General features: G+C 42.2%; 2 protein-coding genes across 6 annotated transcripts; both read left to right on the top strand.

The window, feature by feature from the left end:
- Positions 1 to 4371: 4371 nt before the first annotated feature.
- On the top strand, positions 4372 to 9141 carry LOC114448780 (circadian-associated transcriptional repressor-like). Of its 2 annotated transcripts, none has more exons than XM_028425955.1 (6): positions 4372 to 4535; positions 5920 to 6272; positions 6384 to 6459; positions 6752 to 6830; positions 7171 to 7354; positions 7459 to 9141. In XM_028425955.1, exons 2-6 carry the CDS (start codon positions 5922 to 5924, stop codon positions 8047 to 8049), a joined length of 1281 nt encoding a protein of 426 aa, XP_028281756.1. In that variant the 5' UTR covers positions 4372 to 4535; positions 5920 to 5921; the 3' UTR covers positions 8050 to 9141. The 2 variants fall into 2 exon arrangements, with proteins under 2 accessions (XP_028281756.1, XP_028281755.1); XM_028425954.1 differs by having other exon boundaries at positions 5917 to 6272.
- A 6736-nt stretch (positions 9142 to 15877) lies between these two features.
- On the top strand, positions 15878 to 20812 carry prpf3 (PRP3 pre-mRNA processing factor 3 homolog (yeast)). 4 transcript variants are annotated; one of them, XM_028424589.1, is made up of 17 exons: positions 15878 to 15965; positions 16491 to 16644; positions 16882 to 17012; positions 17187 to 17354; positions 17450 to 17536; positions 17640 to 17899; positions 17986 to 18104; positions 18188 to 18375; positions 18464 to 18630; positions 18731 to 18813; positions 18933 to 19076; positions 19165 to 19264; positions 19352 to 19465; positions 19543 to 19661; positions 19819 to 19896; positions 19984 to 20039; positions 20139 to 20812. In XM_028424589.1, exons 2-17 carry the CDS (start codon positions 16500 to 16502, stop codon positions 20286 to 20288), a joined length of 2109 nt encoding a protein of 702 aa, XP_028280390.1. In that variant the 5' UTR covers positions 15878 to 15965; positions 16491 to 16499; the 3' UTR covers positions 20289 to 20812. The 4 variants fall into 4 exon arrangements, with proteins under 4 accessions (XP_028280390.1, XP_028280391.1, XP_028280392.1 ...); XM_028424590.1 differs by having other exon boundaries at positions 15918 to 16066; XM_028424591.1 differs by having other exon boundaries at positions 15918 to 16070.
- The last annotated feature ends 82 nt before the right edge of the window (positions 20813 to 20894 follow it).

Here is a 20894-nt window from a genome sequence, read left to right as displayed (position 1 = left end):
AAACTCCAGAGCACCATGTAGACACAAATATATTTGTATTACTACAGGCAGTACATTTATGAATTTATTATTATAAAATTACATTTTACAATGTAGAATAATTCTCCAGTGACCAACAATGAAATGTATTTTATATTATGTAATAGCTCAAAGTAATGAAACAGTATGACATTAAGCATTTTTGTGTCTTTTTGTAATATTTCTACAGAAAACATTGACATGTTAGAGCAGATAAATCACATGTATAAATGAAAGTCATTTAACAGCTTCAGTTTCAAAGCCTGCAGTTGTTCATGCTGACTGGTCAGCCATTTAAACATGTGCTTTGCTGCCATGAGCAACACCAAAGTTCTCCTCAGGTCCATAATATGACTTTTTGTCTCTTCATTGCAAACAATCAGAATGAACCTTCTTCATTCAGTGTAAGACAGTATCATAGGTGATGACAGTGGATGCACAGTATGTTAAAATATTACATAAGCTGAACACACTGCTCAGGAACTTTTGTCGCTCTGTATAAACACTAGGGGGCGCCCTCGCCACGTATTTTGGGCCAACAAGCAAACGTATATAAATCCTAAAATCAAAATGCTCATTGTGTGACTCCCTCTTTCAAGGCTGGAAAATTACGACTGCAGACCTGGAAACGCTCCATACACACTGAATAATGGAACAACGTCATCCTGATGGAGACTGGTGATTCAGTCACATCTAAAAAAAAAAAAAAAAAAAAAACCTGGGTGAAAAATGGGTGTTACCAAAAACAAAACAAATAGTCAGCCCACGTGAGTCTGCTGCTTTGTACTGTCTACCTCAAACTGTCACCATGCTTTGAACAGGTACATGAACTCATAGAAATGGTCTTTAAGGGTGCTTTTCCTCTTGATATATCGTTGCGAGTCTTGCATTAAATTACGTCACATTATAGTGAGTGAAGGATAAACACTCAAAGATAGAAGAATAGGTCAATAGTTCTTAGTCAGTTCTGTTTGTTTACCAGTTGTTTACAGTCATTTGTTTGGCTGCTGATGAATATTTCTAACATATATTCATATTTTTGGTACCAGTGTTTGTTTAATTGTTCTCCACCTCCTCTGTCTGTCTCTCCATCTTTGCACTGTGTACCGGTCCGCTCAAACGTGAAGCGCTTCAGCCCAATTATGCAACAGCGGTAACCTCCGCCGGCCTCCCATTGGCTGTCCGGCCTTCTACCGAAGGCGCGTGGCTTATGACGCTGCACACGCTATTGGCTGCTTCTGTGCGAGGGCGTTTCAGCTGATTTCATTCACAAATCTAGCAGCGGAGCGTCCCTCCGACATGTGAAGCTCCGCTCTGTTTATACTGCTGCACACATGTCTCTGCGCCGCAAATGTGAGCGACGAGAATCTCTGTCTGCAGAGGGGATGGAGTCTGAGTTTAAATAAAACATCCGCTGCAACAACCTGTTTTAGTGATGTATTGTTTGATAAAAGGCATCAACACAGAGTTTTTTCATATATCTGATTCAGGGACTGTTATTTAAGTGTTCTACCAAAGCCACTGCAGAGGTCTATAAGAAGAATAAGAGAAGATAGTGACTGAAAATTACAAAGTAGCCTAAATACATGTAAATAATGCTTTAAATTTGAAATCTCTAGTACTGTCTTCTGCTTGTCTTCTCATCAGAACATGGCCAATAATCAAAGATCAGACAAACACGATGTTACATTTTGATGTGGTTCCTCCTTGAATATGATTTAAGTTCCAGTAATAACTACATTCCCTCTGTGATGTGGAGGGTGAGGAATAAGAAGGCTGGCAGACAGGGAGGCAAAACAGCCTGTGTGTGTAATTGTTTCCCAGCTGTCCTGGTTTCCTGGTGAAATGTGATACGTTAGTTGGCCCGTGCAATGAGAAAGGGGGACAGTTTACAGTTTAGTCTCTCTTAAGGCTTCTATCTTCCCTCAGGCAGATAAAGTTTCTGTTGTGGCGTCTCGCTCTCACCACACCTGCTCGTGCAATTTGGTCTCACAGGAACTTCTGCATGCTTTCACTATACCTGCATACTTCACATGACAAATGCCCCCTATTACTGCAGAGATGTTACCAATGTGATATTTAAGAGCTGTGTATATACCACATCAGTAGGACACTAATGTGATATATGCACAGCTGACTCTGTGTTTTGCTTATTGGATCATATTCAGAACATGATGCTGATTAAACCTGGTTATTCATGACCCTGTATGTATAATATGAGCCTGCATGTTTACGATCATTTGTGCACAGCTGTACCTCAATGTTCTTTACCAGCAGATGTTCAGAGTAACCAGGATACAAAAGTGGATGTGAACACATCATGCATGAACCAATTTAAGAAGGCCCTAATTTTCACATTAAGGACCAATTTGTCACATTTTACCTTTAACCTACTTAAAAAACAGCAGGATCCACAGGCTTACCGTGGAAAACTCTTATTGGATTCCTACGCTTGTCAATACCAGGGACCATAATGAGAAGAGGATGGAGAGAAAAACACTGAAACCAGGCTGGGGGGATGGGACACAGGGGGAAGGGAGATGTAAACATGCAACTTAATGGGGGTGGTGTTGGTGGAGGTCTTCAGCATCCATGAACTCAGAACAGGTTCATTGGGTTCATGCAGTGCAGAGGAATGCTGTGGGGGTGGAAAGCTTGTCCCTGTTGCGTATACTAAGAGACCTTTCCCTTGGCTTACTACCAAAGGTTAACCTTTATTGTGTTTTGACAAAAAGAGTCAGAGGGTGGGGGGTGGCGTGCTTTACTCACCTGGTTAGCGTTGGATTAGTTACACTTCTGAAAGGCAGGTATTGTAAATCAAACAAGGACACTGCCTGTTGTGTGTATGTTGAGGAGAGGGGGTCAGTGGGTTCATGTGTATGTTGTATGTAAAGTGGGGGATGGGCAGGAGCTTCATTCCTGACTGCAAGGCTCCTAAAGGCATCCACCACTTCTCATGCTGCAACCTGACGTTTCATATCTAAAAATATGAGTAAAAGCCAGCTTAAGGACCGACCTACAATCAACGCCCCTTGAGGGTGATGGACCTGCCAATACATGGGCTGTAAAAGGATGCATGAAGTGTGTGTGTGTGGTCTATGTTTACTGATACTGCAGTATGTATGTTTCAAATATGGAGTCACTGGGTTCATTCTGTAGTAACCTAAAGGCAGGGGGGAAGGTGGGGTGTGGCTGTAAATCATGGTCCTTGAAAATGACCTGTTATAGGCACATGACTGTTTTTTAAAAATGTAGAATGTTGTGTTGTGTATTAAAAATATATAGTTTTAAGTAAACAGTAGCAGTCTGTTTTTGAACAACTTTGAACTCTCAACTTTACCAGTGAATGCATGTTTTTAGGGCTTAACCACACTAAGGAAAATATCTACATACTGCACATTAAGGGTAAAATACTAAACTAAAGCAACACAGCAATACAACACTTACATAAGGTAGGATTTCCCACTGAGAGAATTTTGTTGGAATAAAAGGTTGTCCTGTTCCTGGCAATGCTGAGCTTTAAATCATATGTTGCTCTGGCCTGTTTTTGGCAATGTTACCAAAAATATTACACATTGTAGGTCTTTACTTTACCCTTGAGAAGCCTCATTAGAAGCGGAAAGAGGGGCAGGGGTAGAGATACCAGCAGGGAACGCATTGAATCCTGTCATCTAATCAAATAGGAAAATTATTGAAGTTTCCAGGTTGTTTATTATGAAGAGGTGCTCTGTTGATGGTCATAATGACCTGGCCAGAAGTCTGACTGAAGCCAGAAAATGATATAAGTTGTTCTACTGAAAAGGGACAAGTCTGCTATATTTGGTGTGAACAACAGAGGAGAGGCGAGTTTTTTGTCAAAATCATTTTTAAAAAAGAAAATTCATCACGCCCTGCTACAGAACTGCACACATTTAATTCAATTATTCCAGTGATTAGTGGGTTGCATAAGGTTTCCCGTTTTCACGGATGGCACGTATCTGTATGTTTTCGGTGTGATTGGGCGGAGCCATCATTTCTGTGTGTACATCATCAGAACATATACACTGCGCCTGTCGAGCCGTGCGTGCGTGTCTGTGTGTGTTTACACCCGCTCGCTGTAGTAGAGCAGCTCTGCCCGGACACCTTACACACGGGCAACACATGAGTGGGCAGGACCGTGAGTGCCCGTGCCGCCGACCAATCAGAAGCGAGGAAAGTAATCACTGGCTGCAGGTTTTAGCCAATAACACGTGTCGATGTCGGGACGCCAGCCAATAGAATGCGCGCAAAACGTGGGCACGTGGATTCGCGCACATGTTGACGCTCGTAAACTGCCGAGAGAAAGAGCTCGTGTAGCACAGGCCGATGAACGGCTGGGTGGTGTGTGTGCGTGTGTGTGTGAGAGAGAGCTGAGGCTGGGCGTCCTGATGCTGCTCCGACCACGGAGTGCGTATTGACGGATCTCTCGCGTGAAAGTCGGAGGTAGAGCCGCTATCGATAATTCTGGGCAGCTGCTGTTTTATTTCATATTATTGAAGGTGAGTGTTTCATCGTTTTGTTTTTGTTTCGTGGCTAATGTTTCCGAAGTTGGTAGGCTAGCCTTAAGGAATTTCCTGTCCCGCTGTATCCTGTGTGTGTGCTCCCATTATAACTTCAAATTATCTCGATGGCTATGTATTTAAACGTTTTTATTAATACAATACTTATATATTTCCAGGCATAAACGATGATTTATCGTAGTTTTTTATGTTTGAGATATTGCTTTGCTGTCGTGTCACCCTGGTTCTTGTGTTAAATTAATAATAATAATACTGCTTGTTTTAAAATAAACAAGTGTGTGAGTTTGTGTTGTTGGCTTTATGGTTTCGCGCACAGCCAACACCTGAGCCGCAGACTCATGGTCCATGTCTACCTGTGCATGCCGTCCCACCCCAGCTCCATCCACTTTAAAGCAACGGGCCACGACAGAAATAGGAGACCCACTGAACTGTGCTGCTGTCATTCCCATAAATAACGTGACATTTTCCAGTAAAAAAAAAATATGAATGGCACAGCATGTTGTTACTTGAGCAAATCTGCCTTCCTGAAATAGGCACATTGAGTGGCTCCTGTTCTTTTTACATTTGTGTGGGCAAAATGCGTTTCACTGTCAGAGAGTTTAAACTATATTCGTCATATTGACAAGAGCTGTGTCGGTGTGTTTACCAGTGGTGGGATCAGAGACCTGCAGATTACATGGACTTGGGAATGAAAGGAAAAGGCAGATGAGAGAAGGGCACATGCTCAGAGATACAGAATATAAAATATGAGTAAGAGAGAGGAAGAGGAGGAGGTTTGGAGAGGAGGAAGGGTAGGGTACCGAGCTTGTGTGCATAACGAACAGGATGAGCTGAAGGCAGAGCAGAGCAGAGCAGAGCAGAGATGAGAGGCATACAGAAATGCAGCCGGAGAGGAAAGAGAGTAGTGTGTGTGTGTGTATGTATGTGTGTTTGAATCCAAGGGGGGATGGAGAGCAAGCCGGAGACAGAGAGGAGGGGCTAGAGAGAGAGAGAGAGACTATTCTGATTTCACTACTCTACAAGCTCCCATCCCCCTCACATTTTACTCTCCTCCAGTCTCCAATCTCCTCAATGGGAGCCAGACATGCACTACCATTGTGTGCCTACTGCCTAGTCCCACTCTGCACCATGTTAAACTAGGGCACTGGTATACCCACCATTTTGGGGTGTTTTTTTTTAGGTAGAGAGATGGGAAAATGGAGTATTGCCAAATGGAAAACAGTTCTTAGCTATGATTTTGTTTCACTTCTTGTATTCTTCTCAGTCAAATAACAACTTCAAACATGCTGGTTTTTGGTTCAGTTTTTGGTTTAGTGTTTGTCCCCCTAAGCTAAATCGCACTCCTCTGCTGTCTCCCCAGCAGTGATGCAGTCCCAGGGCAGCACTTCCTCTCAGCCCTCCTTCGACTCCTTGAGCTCCAGCGACAGCTTCTTGTTCAGTGACTCGGAGCAGGCAGAGGAGGACACAGACGTCTTCCTGACAGACAGCTCATCCTCTGTCATCATCAGCGGGGCAGGTGGAGGTACAACCAATGGAGATGGTGGATCGGAGAGCCCTGGGTTCCAGTGGACCTGTGACGGCTTCGCTGACAAAGAGGAAGAGGAGTCGTCGTGCAGGTCAGAGGGTGGCAGCAACGCAGCTCGCATCAGGTTGGGCGAGAAGGACGCCACGAGCCAGATTCCCAAATCAGAGGGAGATCTGCTGTTTGCTCAGAAGGTAAGAGGGATGACATAGCAGTGTGTATGTGTGTGCAGAGGAAAGCCCAGCAGACTGCAAGGCCTCACTGAACCTGAGTAGTAATCTATCTTCTCTCCTTCTTTCTGTCAGTGTGCTGAGCTGCGGGGTTTTGTCAGGCCCTTACTAGAGCTGCTGAATGGACTGAAGAAGGGCCGATTCGACCGTGGTAAGCATCCTTACATCATCACCTCTAGGCAAGCATGTGTGAAGTTGTAGATGCTGAATGTAGGTTTGCACTGTATGATCTAAGTATCCTCAGTATGTTGCAGCAGTGAGTGCTCCTTTGTGCATCAGTCAGTATTGATGCAGTCTATTGATGCAGTGCAAAGTGCAGCATGTGTGAAGCGACAGTCTTGTAGCGGACTCATTACAGTTTACAATGTAACGTGTGAAACTAGTGTCTGTGTGCATCCCTACGGCATAAATGCTGACTGGAGGATTATGTTTTTGATTGACAGGTTTGAGCAGTTTCCAGCAGAGTGTTGCCATGGATCGCATCCAAAGGATTGTGGGAGTTTTACAGAGACCCAACAGTGGGTAAGATGTCATCCAAATTGTCCCCACCATCATCTTTCATTCTTTGAATCTTATCCTGTCCCAGCATCGCTGGACATCTCAGTTCGATCTGAGAACGTAAATGATTATTAAATTGTACCAGTGAGGCAGTCTTACATTTCAGGCCTCTTCTCCTGCTGCATGTTTTATTGAACAGTCCTCAGGGTAGGTAGAGTTACAGCGTTCACTGGCAATGCAGAGAAACTTCTGGAGATTTTACCTCTGCTGGATCATAAATGCCCATATACTGTATGTTCCAGTGGAGTAACACAATCCCACTCTCACTTAAAATGTGTATCTCCCTTTCTTCTCTTTGTTGTAGGGAAAAGTACCTGAACACTCTGCTGCAGGTGGAGGTGATGTTAAAGCTTTGGTTTCCCCAGATCTCCACTCAGTCTGTGTCTGCATCCTCCAGCATAACCACCTTCCCCGCTCGCTCGCTCCAGGACACTTCCAGCTCCACCCCGCCACACAAACACAGGGATCAGTTACATATTCCCGTCAAGGTGAGAACATACACACACACTCCTGAGTGTACATATGCACCTACACCTCCAACAGCACACGACAAATTGAAATTCATATTGACCAGCTTCTGCTCATTTTCCAGAAGCGCAGACTCAGCTGGACAGGTACAGATTCTCCCACACCTTCCCCCGTACTTGTCAAGTGCCCTCGATTTAGTGCAGAAGAGAAGAGGGCGAAGCATGATCAAGATGAAGAAGGCGGCACTTCATTGTCTCCATCTGTGGCATCTGATGTCAACCAGAAATCACCAGATATTGCCAGTAACAGCCAGCTAAAACACAACACAAAGGGAAAAGACAGTGACAGCCAGGATCCAGGCAAGCTGTCAAAGTACAAAGCGGGTCAAAGCTCTGAGCCGAGCCTTACATGGGTGCATGTGGCCCCCATCTTGTCCCCACGGAAGGCCTGCCTCTCGCATGATGTTGCAGCAGGGGCCAGTAGCAATGAAAATGTCCTTCCATCCAGCAGGAGGGGCAGCCCAGCAACACAAGACAGCTCCATCTCATCTACCACACCCTACAAGCACCCCAAAAATCAGAAAAAGCCAATCCGGTGCCAAAGCCAGCCTGTTGCTGGACAACAGAGTGACACCATCGACATGTGTCAGGGTCAGTCTCCTCGTGGCACAGTTAAGCATTTGCCCCATGTGTGCCCCACCACCTTAGAGACCTGAGGTACTGAACAAGCACAGACTCAGCAGTGCAGCTTTGTTACACCACTGGGCTAAAAGCTGCTGTGGCAGGAAGAAGGAAAGTGGCTGAAGACCTGTGATTATAAAAGCATTAAAGAGAGGAAGAGAGGAAAGAACTGTTGATGGATCAAACATAACCCCTCATCAAGACCACACTTAAAACTGTTATTTCAAACAACAGGACAGAAAGCATTAAAATAAATCAAATCTATCAAATAATCATGGCTGTGGTTAAAGGGGAAATGAAAAAAATAGGTTACAGGAGAAAAAAAAGATTCTGAAGAAGTTTGTGTAGCAAGCGATCCTCAGCATCGAAGCAATCAATATATTCAGAGATATTCTAACTTAAAGGACACACTGAAAACAGAAAAGCTGATGTCAGTATTCAGAATGAAAGCTTCCAGTTTATTGTGATGAGGTTGACTCTAATTACGAGTTGATTCTAGTCTTATGACAGAAGATGTGTTTGACTTTTACTTGTAGATAGCACCTGAAGCATCTGGCTTGCAGAGTGATATTGAAGTCAGTGAAAATCTCCTTTAGCTCTGAGAGACACAGTGTACAAAACACACTATAATACTGTACTTGTGGCGTGTTTGAGTCATTAGAGACAGTGGAAAAATGATGTCACAACTTATGAATGTAAACCAAGGATTATTGGACACTTGGCTGACATCAGCAGCATTGAGAAGAGTGACATCTCAGTGGCCAGAGGCCACTGCCCTGACACCAACTGCAATCTGACCGGCAATCAATCCAAGAAAGACTTGAAAATAAAAGACCAGCCTGAGGAAGAAATAAGGACCACTCAAAGACGTGACTCTGGAGTCCCACCGTTAATTTATTCATGTGTTGATCTGACACTGCATCTATTTATTGTTTGTATTTATTTATTGGGCAGCTGATTATCGCCTTCTGTGCACTCGCATAGTTTGGCCTACACTTGTTTTGAGGCAACTGGGAAGATGCTGTTGACATTTTGTTTGTGGTTTTTATAGAAAGGTGTAGCCCTGACCCCACCGGTGGACCACTGTTTATAACATTGTTCTGTTGCGGTTTGCCAGTTTGAAAGATAAAGAAAGCTGCAACTGAAGCACAGTGTAGCTTTGTGTCAGACCTTGTAGAGTTGGTGCTGTGTACTGTATATAATGACTCTCTATGATGTCAGCAAAGCTCGAGTGGGACTGAGGCACTTTGATCAAAACCCTTATCATGCATAATTTAAAGCTTTATTATAATTTAAATATAGAATCAATAATTGTCCTGGACTAGAAAACTGTTTATAACTACCAAAAACCTTTTTGCACCAGGTCATGAAAAAGTTTATGCTGTAAGGTTTGAGCTTGAACAGGATTGGCTTATCTTTGGGGCTATATCCTCATGTGGCCACTTGAAGAACTGCAGTGTAGTTATCATTTCTCATCTCATCATAGCTCTAACAATGGCCAGTCTTAGTGTGACTTCTCTTTTAATATCTTTTTTTTTACCTTGTTCTGGGATCTGTGTTGAAACGTGCCAGCGGCAGAGCCTTGTTGCAATTGCAGGTTTCTTACTTGCAGCTTTTGTTTTTTCTATTGACAGACATAATGTGAAGCTCATGTCTCGATTTATTCATTATCAAAAACTTATGGTTTTGACAATAACCACTAAGAATATGTGATCTAGGGTCCAGTGGGCGGTCTACCGGAGGGAAACAGGGCTTTCCCTCTCTATTGCTATCATAGGGTAAAAAGAACAAAGTGAACTCTTAAGATTGGACTATTGGACTACTGTGCCTTTTACCAAATAGGATGTGTTCAGAAAAGCATGTGGTGCTTTCAGTGCATTCATACGGCATTTTGATTGTTTGCTTGTAGTTCACAAATCATTCAATCATGTAGTGGTCTTCATCTCCTAAACTCACACAGCTATCAACTACTTACTGCTGAAAAAACCAATGTCCAGCACCACTATCCGGACATCTACAGTTAAACCAGACTGCCTACATCTCCAGCTTTGACACACACACACACACACACACACACACCATCAGCAGTGGCTACTATTTTATCGTGTTCTATCCAGCCTTTTTCTTTTGATCAGCAGACGAACAGGCTGAACTGCACTTAAAGCTGGTGCTCTTGAAAAACTTGAAAAAACAGAGAATTTAAATGTAAGGGAGGACATCTTTGGTTGCACCACCCTCTACTGCTGCTATTGTAATTCCACCTCTGATTCAGATGTTTCATAGGAGGCGCTCTCTTTTATTTGGAAATCTGCTCATAATATTCTTCTCAAAAGCAGGAGGGTATTTTAACAAGGTGATTGGATTTACTGATACTCCCAAGATATATTGTAAATAAAATATTTTTTCAATTGGTAAGAGTGGTTCATACACTATTTACAAAACTTGGAGGGGGCGGGCCGGGTATCCACAAAACCTCCACAAAGCACCGCGTGTGAACGTAGAGCCACTGGCAGCCACCGTGTTACTGCCTATGTTTTAGAGTCAGGAGTGTACAAGCCCTCAGCCACAGATCCAGACTCTGCCTTCACACCGACATGACGGTGTGATGCGCCAGACGCTGACTCTTGATCAGAGGCTGGGGGTGTCTACCACTCCACCCTCTCCTGTTTTTATACGGTTGTGGTATGAGACACCAATTGCACTTATTTTTCCATTGTATATGTCCTTTTTCATGTATGTTTTCTACTGCAGCAACCACTGCTGATTGGTCAGAAATAATGTCTTTTTTGAGTTAGCTGCCTTCTTCTTCTTACATTGTACAAGCTGACTGTAGTCTCCCCTTTACCTCCTTCACCTCCCCTCCCCCCACTCTGCTGCACTCGTCTGTCCTTGCCCTCACTCCCTCATCTCCCTCAATCCTGTTAAGTATCTTTTCTTTCTAAACTAAACTCTCTTATCTTTCTCTCACTTACCCCATCTTTACCAGATATTACATTTCTGGCTGTTTTGTTTTTCAATAATGAAAGGAAAAACTCTTTTAATAAACAACATTTTTGACAGCTGAACTGCCTGCCTGTGTTTTGTGCAGCGTCGACTTTTGCATACATTCAAGCTTTTGTTTTTGCTAGACTCTTGGTGTCTGTTTTTAAATGCAGCTCTCACTAAACAGATGTGTGACTCAATGGGGTGCAGATTTAGAAACTACATTTTGAAGTGTATGTGTGGGTGGGGGGTGAAGGGAGGGGGCAGCAGGGTGTGAGACTATAGCCTCTGTAATCTGACAGAGTAGTTAGGGGGGGTGGCTGATCCTCCAACCAGCTGCTACTGCAGAGAGCAAACATAACTGTATCTTATTTGTGTGTTCGTGCGAGTTGTTTGTTTATTTTGAGAGACCACAGTGATTAAAAACATCCTCAAAGGGGGGGGAGTGTAAAAATTACCCTAATGGGGGATTTTATGTCTTATTTTATGTCTTTTGTCAAAGTGAAAAACTGAAATAGCTCGAAATACAAACCCACATTAGTGTGCTATATTATGTGTTATATTATGTAACAGTGAGGTTTTTACTTTACATGTCTCGGGTGGAAAAGAGCATTTTAATGTTATATAATGTTTAGGCTACATATTCCATTTTGAGCAAAAATATATTACAAGATTCTTATTTTTAAATAAATTTGGACGTTGGAGTCTAAAAATTGTGAGTTCTAATTTCCTTAATTGGAAAATCAATCAGGAAACCAGCTGAAAGAATTCTTCACTCCATTCCATGCAAACATTCACCATTTTCTCCACAGATACAGCACAGGCACATGGGCATGAGATTGGCAAAATTTTAGGTGGGTGTGGTTTGACTTCTTCCTGCTCTGATGGGATGAAACCAGCCATACACACACACACATACCTCGAGTCATATAAACACAGATGCACACGCGTGTGCCACTCCCCCGCCACACGCTCTGACACACTGACTGGCTGATTTTGTGATGGGCCTGTCTCTGACACACTGACTGTGCTACATTACAACAACAGAGACGGCCCTCCTTCCCTCCTCCACCTCTTCCTCCTCTTCCTCCATTCCTCTCTGTTGGCCCCCCCTTGTATCCATGCAGTTTTTAGCAGCCCTTGCCCTCCATCAACACTGCTACTCCCCCCCCTTTTTTTCTCCTCTGGAGGATGGAAACGAGGGGCAAAAAGAAAAGGACGAGAAGAGAATGTGTGGAGGGCACTGAGAGAGGAGACCTGACCTTGCTACAGTTTTGGGAACATTTGATGTTTTTCTCAGTTTAAATAATAATTTTACCATCCCATCTGTTTTCATAATAAGTCTGGCAGCGGCAGTCATAATGTATTTTGTAATAGCACCTTTAATTGCCTGAGTTTGTTTTCACTTGTCCACCATGCATGTGTTGGATTAATTGAGCATGTGTGTCCGTGCATCAATAGGATTGCACATAATGAACTTACCGCGCCTCTAAACCCTTGTTGTGTAGATTTTCATTTTCAGGCTACATCCTGTTATTGGTTTTAACAAGTTAATGATTAAAGGGTGTCTGCTACATGTGCTGCGTGCATAGTGAACAGAAAGACACAATGAGGTGCTTATTCACTTATTCTAAACTCCCCTCCCCCATAATTCAGTCACTGCACTCCAGTAAAAATCACGTGAGGTGAAGCCACATTGTGACTTTACAACTACATTCACAAACACACACACACACACAGTACAGTAGGAGCACACATGCCCATGCATGCACGCTCTTACTCACCCTATAAGTCCGCAGGGGGCTTTAGAGCAGTCTAGTCCCAAAACAGCCTCGGTGCTCATTAAAATTGCACAGTGGCCGGCCACGCCATGGAAATCAGAGCTATTTGGAAGTCATTTCTGCCGTGCTGAGATCACAGCAATGCTGGGCCTTGGTGTGCTGGGTTGAAGGGGTTACTCTGCCCACCATCTGTGCTCCCCATTGCTGTGATGTGACCAACAGGGGACACGATAAAGACACAGATAACCAGGACTACGTTTTCAAGGACGCACGTGTATCTCATGACATTGTGTGTGATATTTGGGGCACGGCCGAGCTACAGGCAAATAACACCCTCATCAGTTTCTTTGGCCTGAATGTGTTCTCGGGAGTAAGTCTATGATGACGCCATCTTACAACTACTGCTCAATTATTTAAATATGCCAACTTGAAGGGAATCACCGGGTTGTATGATGGGAAAGAGAGCGACAGGAGCAGGGCTGGCAAACAGAGAGTTGTGAATGAGAAAAAAAAAGAGAGAGATAAATGCTTACACTCTTAGCAGACTGGTTACAACTTATGCATGTGCCCTTACACTGATACACACACTGAGGTCCAAGTAGCCTGCGTGTAAAGTAAAGACAGCACAGTCCCCTGAGATTACATCCTCCAAGATGATTTACAGCCCCTGTCAGAAACAATGAAGTAAAACTGGGTCAGCTTGACGAAATATACCATAATCATACACTTGATGAATCAAAAAGCGTTCTGCAGGAACAAGGGGAGATCTACAAGTCATAAAGAATACTCTTATGTAATATTTATAGCAAAGCAATAATACACATTAATATGCTCAGCAGACATCATGCAAGGAGCTGTTAAAAGCAAACACTTGTAAGACTCAACAATTAGTGCTTCACAGATATTGGACAAGAATTACTAACAGCACACTAAATGCTTGGCATTCCTGTAATATAATACATTAATTCATGCAGCTCTCATCACATGCTCTCATGAAGCTGTATTATGGTTGTTTTAGCTGCACAGGCAAGTTAAAATCACTGTGGGCATGAGAGAATGTGTGTGTGCATGAGAGCCTCTGTCCATTTTGTTTTTCAGTCCGTATTTGTATAGAAATATCTGTGGTATTGTCATATAATGTGCTGAGGTGTCATTACATAATAGAGCTGGCTGGAGAGAGGGTTGGGGTGGGGCGGGGGTGGGGGGGGGGGGGGGGCACAGCACATGTGAGGTGCCGGTGAGGAATTCGGGTTGATCACGGGTGGTGGTATAGCTGGGTGGGTAAATGCGAATTAGTGTGTGTGTGTGTGTGTGTGCTGTTTACTGGCTCACTGATCGTTTGACTATACAACCAGATTAGGGCATTACTCTTGTGAATATATTATTTTGCCACAAATCAGATTAAGACTTATCAAAGCAAAACTAGCTTTGTGTGGAAATCTAGCAGCAGAAAAATGACCTACAGCAATTTTGAAATTTTATACAAAGAAAAAAAAACTTTTGTTCATGGAAATATGTGAGGATTTGTTGGTTTTATATTTTTATGCAATATAAAATTAAATATTTCTTTGATTTTTCTTCTCTTAGTAAATATGTTAATATGGCAACAACATTTATGTTAATTTTCTTGATAAATGTCCACTAATGCAACATGTTTATTCATAAGGTTCCCAATATTTATGTATCTGTCACTGAATTGAAGTGGTTGGCCAAAAAAAAAGTTTCAATTATAACATCAACTTACAGTTATGTGGTCTTCAAAATGTGAAAACATTTTACAGAATGTAAAATCAAACAGTCAGTTAATACAGTCAGTTAACTGAACAGAAATAATCCATCCTTCATCCTAAATCACCCTTTTTGCTGCACAAAACAGCACCATCAAAGTAGCTGGGTTCACTCTACTTTAGGCAGCACTGTTGCGTAAATGCCATGTTCATGCACAGTACAAACAATCATCTAAAAATGTTCTCCCATGATTTTGTAACTTGACACATATGTGTATTCTGCAATCGTAGTAAAATATGTTTTTAACATGAGCTGCCTTACATGATTCGATTCTGCACACACACAAAAATATCAAATGAATGTGTGTATACAAAAAGCTGTTAAATAGTCAGGTATTATTCTGTAGCAATAATAAGAAGCTTACTTTAGGCTACCACATGTCCTTGTATATACCAAACTGGAAGAAAAAAACTCAATCTGGTTATTCAGAATAACTTGTGTTGCAGTGTCCCTGTAAATGGATGTGAATAGTATGCAAGTGGGTGCATGAATAGGTAAACTGTGGGTGCTGTAGCCTTGATGAATCAGGATGTGAAGGGTTTGATGATGGGTCTGTGCTGTTTAGTAGGAGTAAATGAATGTAGCTGTAATGAATGGCTGACATTTTGACGATGCAGAGGGAGCTTGTCTGACAGCTATAATATGCTGTATGTGTGTATATATTGTGTGTATACAGTTTACCCTGATGTTAGACACAACACTAACAGTGCCAGTGAAAGAAAGGATGTGGCTGCAGAGGAGAGGAGGGGTGATTTGGCAGAGTGGTGTCGCCTCAGGCTCACTACTACTACATTTGCACTCAGTTGACCCACATCATGCAACTCAGTGAAAGAAAATGAGGGGTCTACAGATCAAATGATAATTCTCTGTTTCTACCAGGGTAATGGGTTCATGACTACTCTGTGGTTGAGCAATGCTTAAGCAATGTTTACCCCTGACTAACTATAATAAACATTAGGCTATTGGAAAGGAGGTGGGTTTTTTATGTAAAGCAAGAATTAAACATTGTAAAGTATGAAGTTAGACAGTAACAAAATGCAAATTATAATAATAAAACTATGCACATAATAGACATGTTGAGTTAATAGATACACACACTGAACATTTTGTCTCTTGAAAATATTATTTATAATATTATTTATTTATTTAAGAAAATTAAAAAGTAGTAATCTCTATGTCAAAGTAATACAAACATTTAACTTGATATTTATCGAAGGATCCAGTTTTACCTTGACGAAAACAGGACATTTATATACATGCGCAGATAGGTGGAAACCACGAGCAACTATTGGAAAAGAGCCCGTGGAAAAAGCAACGAAGAAGAAACAGCTTCCATTTCCAGTTCCGGGTCTTGAAACAGAAACGTTGCGGGAACGGCACGGCTAAATACAAAGTTTTAGGTAACACTTAACAGTTTGAGCATTTTAGGCATCACCATTTTGATCTTTTGTGTTTGACGTGTACAGCGTACGCGAACTAAAAAAGAATAAGCACGCAACTGGTAGGTTCGTAAGCTTAAATGTGTATTTAGTCGCGGATGTTGATAGCTTGCACACAGCAGTTTGCTAACGGTAGTTAGCAAGTAACCGGGGAGTAGTGGCGGATGTAATTGCTTCTAGCTTGTATGTTGTCCGGTTAGCTCGTTTAGTTGTCAACATAACTGCACACGGCTTCAAGAAATAGCAAGTTTGCGAATATCAATTATTATGAATTATAAACTGGTGAATGATTGTGTTTCTCTGCTGTTGCTAAGGGCTCAGAGTAAATTACGGACCGTGTTTAGAAGTGAGACATCTATGTGACGTTGTCGAAAATGGGGCTAATTTTGTTGTTTTGCTAATGTTTGCTAATGAATACATTTAAGTGATGGCTGGTTAGTTGTAATGACTGCTTAAATCAAATGTTGTAAATTGTTTGATCTGCAGGACTGAAGGATGTCTCTTCCTAAGAGGGAGGTAGAGGAGCTGAGGCCATGGGTGGAACGCACTGTGAAGAAGGTGCTGGGTTTCTCTGAGCCCACTGTGGTGACTGCAGCTCTGCACTGTGTGGGAAAAGGGCTGGACAAAAGAAAGACCATAGGTAAGATTGTTATTCAAACACACTGGGATTTACTCAAGATCCAGCCGTCAGCTATACCTGCTTTCTATTTACCTTAGTTTGGTTAAAGTTATTGCAGCAGTTTGTGTGAATTAAGAAAAGGCTTTTGTTAAAGTATAAGGCACATTGTGGTTGCATAATTTTTGAGGCTGTGATTTTAGTTACTGTATACAGTCATTGCACTGTATTTTTGATTATTTGACACTCATTTGTCTTCAGACCAGTTGCGTCCATTCCTCGATGACTCCGCAGGAGGTTTTGTTGAGCGTCTTTTTGAAGCACTCGAGGAGAGCCGCAATGCCCGTATTAACAAAGGAGGAGGAGAGAAGAACCGCAAGAGAAACCTCAAGGTAACTAAATATCCTAGTGTCACTGTGACTATATATAATAAATAATTAATAAATTAATAAATACAAATAATAAATAATTACATCTGATGTACACAGTTTTTCTCAATCAAATAATTGATCAAAGCATTATTGATCTAATTTTGTTGTGTGTTTCCTTTGGCTGGTTTTACTCAGGATGTATTTGGGGAGGAAGCGGACACAGGTGCAGTGCAAGAAACTCCTGACATAGGAGATGGGACAGTGCCAAAGCGTAAACGTGTCCCTCGCTTTGAGGAAGTTGAAGAGCCTGAGGTCATACCTGGACCACCATCTGAGAGCCCAGGCATGCTCACCAAAATGCAGGTATAATACTGTTGGTACAATATACTATTTCATTGTGAAGGAATGAATAGTTTTTATATTGTTATTATCCATTACTAACCATTTTGTACCAACAGATCAAACAGATGATGGAGGCAGCCACAAGACAGATTGAAGAGAGGAAGAAACAACTGAGCTTTTCCTCCTCCGTTCCATCTGCAGCAGTAATATTATTTTACCTAAAACGCTATAAAATAAATATCTGATTTTTCAGGTAGTGTATACAGTAGTCTTTTCTTTCTGACTTTACCTATTCCATCTCTACAGTCGCAACTAGACTCCCCTGCAGTGTCACGGCTGCTTGGAACATCTGCTGCAAGTGGTGGTGGTGCCTCATCCATTGCCCCCTCTCAGGCTGCCAGCTTCATGAATGATGCAATTGAGAAGGCTCGCAAGGCTGCTGAGCTACAGGCCCGGATCCAGTCCCAGCTAGCCATGAAGCCTGGTATTCTTGGAGCTTTGGGAAACACAGGGCCTCATAACCTAGTGGCACTAGCTAATCTGCATGCTATGGGAATAGCTCCACCGTGAGTAATATTAATTCTTTACAACAAAAAAACAAAAACTGGGCTTTGCAAAAGATAAACTGCTTTCTGTCTGTGTTAAACCACAGGAAAGTAGAAGTGAAGGAAGTGAGTAAGCCAACACCTCTCATTCTGGATGACAAGGGAAGAACTGTTGATGCCAGTGGAAAGGAGGTTGAACTCACACACCGCATGCCCACACTTAAAGGTGAGTATTCAGTGGTCCAATGTGCACACATAATACTTTCTCTTGTTTGGTCTTTTTCAAACCATTGTTCCCTCCCTTTGTAGCTAACATCCGAGCGGTAAAGAGGGAGCAGTTCCGTCAGCAGCTGAAAGAGAAGCCTGGGGATGACTTGGAGTCCACCTCCTACTTTGACAACCGTGTGTTTATCACAACAGCCCAGCGCACTCGTAGGAGCTTCAGATTCCATGAACGTGGGCGCTTTGAGAAGATTGCCCAGAGAATCAGAACAAAGGTTGATTAATGCTCCTCAAGTCACTTTTTTTGTTAAATAGTGATTCACAATGCATCTCTTTACATATAATAATAATATTTGTATCCAGTCCCAATTGGAAAGGCTGCAAAATGAAATCGCCCAGGCAGCAAAGAAGACTGGAATCCAGGCATCCACCAAGCTGGCACTGATTGCCCCTAAAAAGGAGATTGGAGAAGGGGAGGTACCCAATATTGAGTGGTGGGACTCTTTCATCTTGCCCTCCTTTATAGACATGTAAGAAGGAATACTGTAAAATATGCAGCACAGTCTTTGTGACATAATAATGCTGTCTGTGTCGTTAACTTAAATATTTTCCCCCCCTTTCCTGATAAAGAAATACAGAAACAAAATTTGAAGAGCTAGAACTGTTCGGTGTGACCAACCTGGTTGAACATCCTGCCCAAATTTGCCCTCCAGGTAAGTCTATGGACATTTAAAATGTGTGTTCAAAAGAGAAACAGGATTGTTCCATAAAGATCTTGATCAGTCGATAAAAATATATTCACATGGATATTTTTTTGTTTTATTCCCTTCAGTTGACAATGATAAGCCTGTAACGCTGGGCATTTATCTGACAAAGAAAGAACAGAAGAAGCTAAGAAGACAAACACGGAGGGAGGGGCAAAAAGAAGTACAGGAGAAGGTCCGCCTGGGACTTATGCCGCCACCAGAACCCAAAGGTACACATACAAAAATCGCAGTGTTGATGAACTTTTGCAACGCTAGCTCAACCTCAACAGAGCCGATGTTTATTTTTTATTTCCTCAGTACGAATCTCCAACCTGATGAGAGTCTTGGGAACTGAGGCAGTTCAGGACCCTACAAAAGTAGAAGCCCATGTCAGAGCGCAGATGGCCAAAAGACAAAAGTCAGTAACACAAAGATCTCTTCATCTTTTGTTGTTACTTGTATCTTCTTTGATAATCAATGATAAATTATATTATGTCTCTTGCAGGGCTCATGAGGAGGCTAATGCAGCTCGCAAGCTGACAGCAGAACAGAGGAAAGAGAAGAAGGTTAAGAAGTTAAAAGAAGACCTTACTGATGGTGTTTACATCGCAGTGTACAGGTATGTGTTGGCATGTGTTCTCGTCAGAAGAGAGAGAGCATCATGTCTAATTTAAGCTCCTTACCTTCCCCGTTCAGGATCCGTAACTTGCAGAATCCTGCCAAGAAGTTTAAAGTGGAGGCCAATGCCAACCAGCTGTATCTGACGGGCACAGTTGTTCTGCACAGAGATGTTAACCTTGTTGTGGTGGAGGGGGGTAAGTACAGCACTGAGAAATTAAGTGCTTTCTGTTCAACAATGTAGTTTATTTCACATTTCACTTTGGCACATTTGATAACACCTCCTTTTTAGCTGGCTATGGTGATGGGGTAATCAAAGTCACACATCAAACCTAAAATAAAAACCTTTTTTAGGCCCTAAATCCCAGAAAAAATTCAAGAGATTGATGCTGCACAGAGTGAAGTGGGAGGAACACAACAGTAAAAGAGACGGTAAGAGTGGCATGGCTGCCTTTATGTGGCACTTGTCATAAATCTGTAGATTGTTCTCTGAACTCTTTGCCATTTATTTTGAATTAGATCCAGATGGTGATGATGATACAAGGAGGAACAACAAGTGTTGGTTGATTTGGGAGGTGAGTTCCACATTTGCTTGCTGCTGTATTTTTATGTTGTGTTGTGGTTTGCCTTGCTTAAAAAGTCTGAAATCATAATATATCTGTCTGACTCTCTAGGGGACAGCTAAAGAACGCAGTTTTGGGGATATGAAGTTCAAGCAGTGCCCCACGGAGAGCATGGCTAGAGAACACTTTAAGAAGCATGGCACAGAACACTACTGGGACCTAGCGCTCAGCCACAGTGTTTTGGACACCGCAGATGACTAAAACTTGCCAGTGCTGCGCCTAGTTTTAGTCAGTGCCTCCTTTCTATGAAAATCCAGATCCAGCCTGATTGGGACACAGACTTTATAAGAGACATGGACATAGAAAAGGGGGAACAATAAACCTGTGTGAATGATTCTGAGAGAATGTGACGGATCAGTATGTGTGTAGATCTGCATCAGTGTTTCTCTTTAATGTTAGGCTGTTCTGTCAGATCACTTGTGACTCAAGTTTTGTTTTGTTTTTTGACGATATTCCTATTTCCAATGACAGCATCCCTGTTTGAGGCAGATACATTAAAAGGACTCTGTTCATTCAGGGAATGAATGCACACCTATTGTGCAGATGTATAGACAAAATATATGAGGATACCCTATTATGTTGCAGTTGTTACAAATACATTTGACAGGATTTAAGTTCCTAATTATATTTTTGTTTTGACCATAAGATCAAGTGTTTGACTCAGCTGTAGCGATATTTCTCTGTAACATTACAGTCACCGCCTTAAATAAACCAAATTTACCGACACAGTTTTGTTTTGTTTTTGTGTGTGTCAGTATCGAATCATAATCTTTATGAGCCATTAGTTAGCGGTTGTACAGTATATTA

This window comes from Parambassis ranga, chromosome 16 (genome assembly GCF_900634625.1).
Source record: "Parambassis ranga chromosome 16, fParRan2.1, whole genome shotgun sequence".
Taxonomy (NCBI): domain Eukaryota; kingdom Metazoa; phylum Chordata; class Actinopteri; family Ambassidae; genus Parambassis; species Parambassis ranga.
Note: the sequence above shows the minus strand (reverse complement) of the source record. Positions and strands in the feature narration are given on the sequence as shown.

Coding starts and splice junctions, on each gene's coding strand:
- LOC114448780 (XM_028425955.1), top strand. CDS start 5,922: ATGCAGTCCCAGGGCAGCACTTCCTCTCAGCCCTCCTTCGACTCCTTG. Junction 6,460..6,751: donor GAAGGGCCGATTCGACCGTG/GTAAGCATCCTT, acceptor TTTGATTGACAG/GTTTGAGCAGTTTCCAGCAG. Junction 6,831..7,170: donor TTACAGAGACCCAACAGTGG/GTAAGATGTCAT, acceptor TCTTTGTTGTAG/GGAAAAGTACCTGAACACTC.
- prpf3 (XM_028424589.1), top strand. CDS start 16,500: ATGTCTCTTCCTAAGAGGGAGGTAGAGGAGCTGAGGCCATGGGTGGAA. Junction 18,631..18,730: donor TTGCCCTCCTTTATAGACAT/GTAAGAAGGAAT, acceptor TTCCTGATAAAG/AAATACAGAAACAAAATTTG. Junction 19,265..19,351: donor CAGATGGCCAAAAGACAAAA/GTCAGTAACACA, acceptor TGTCTCTTGCAG/GGCTCATGAGGAGGCTAATG.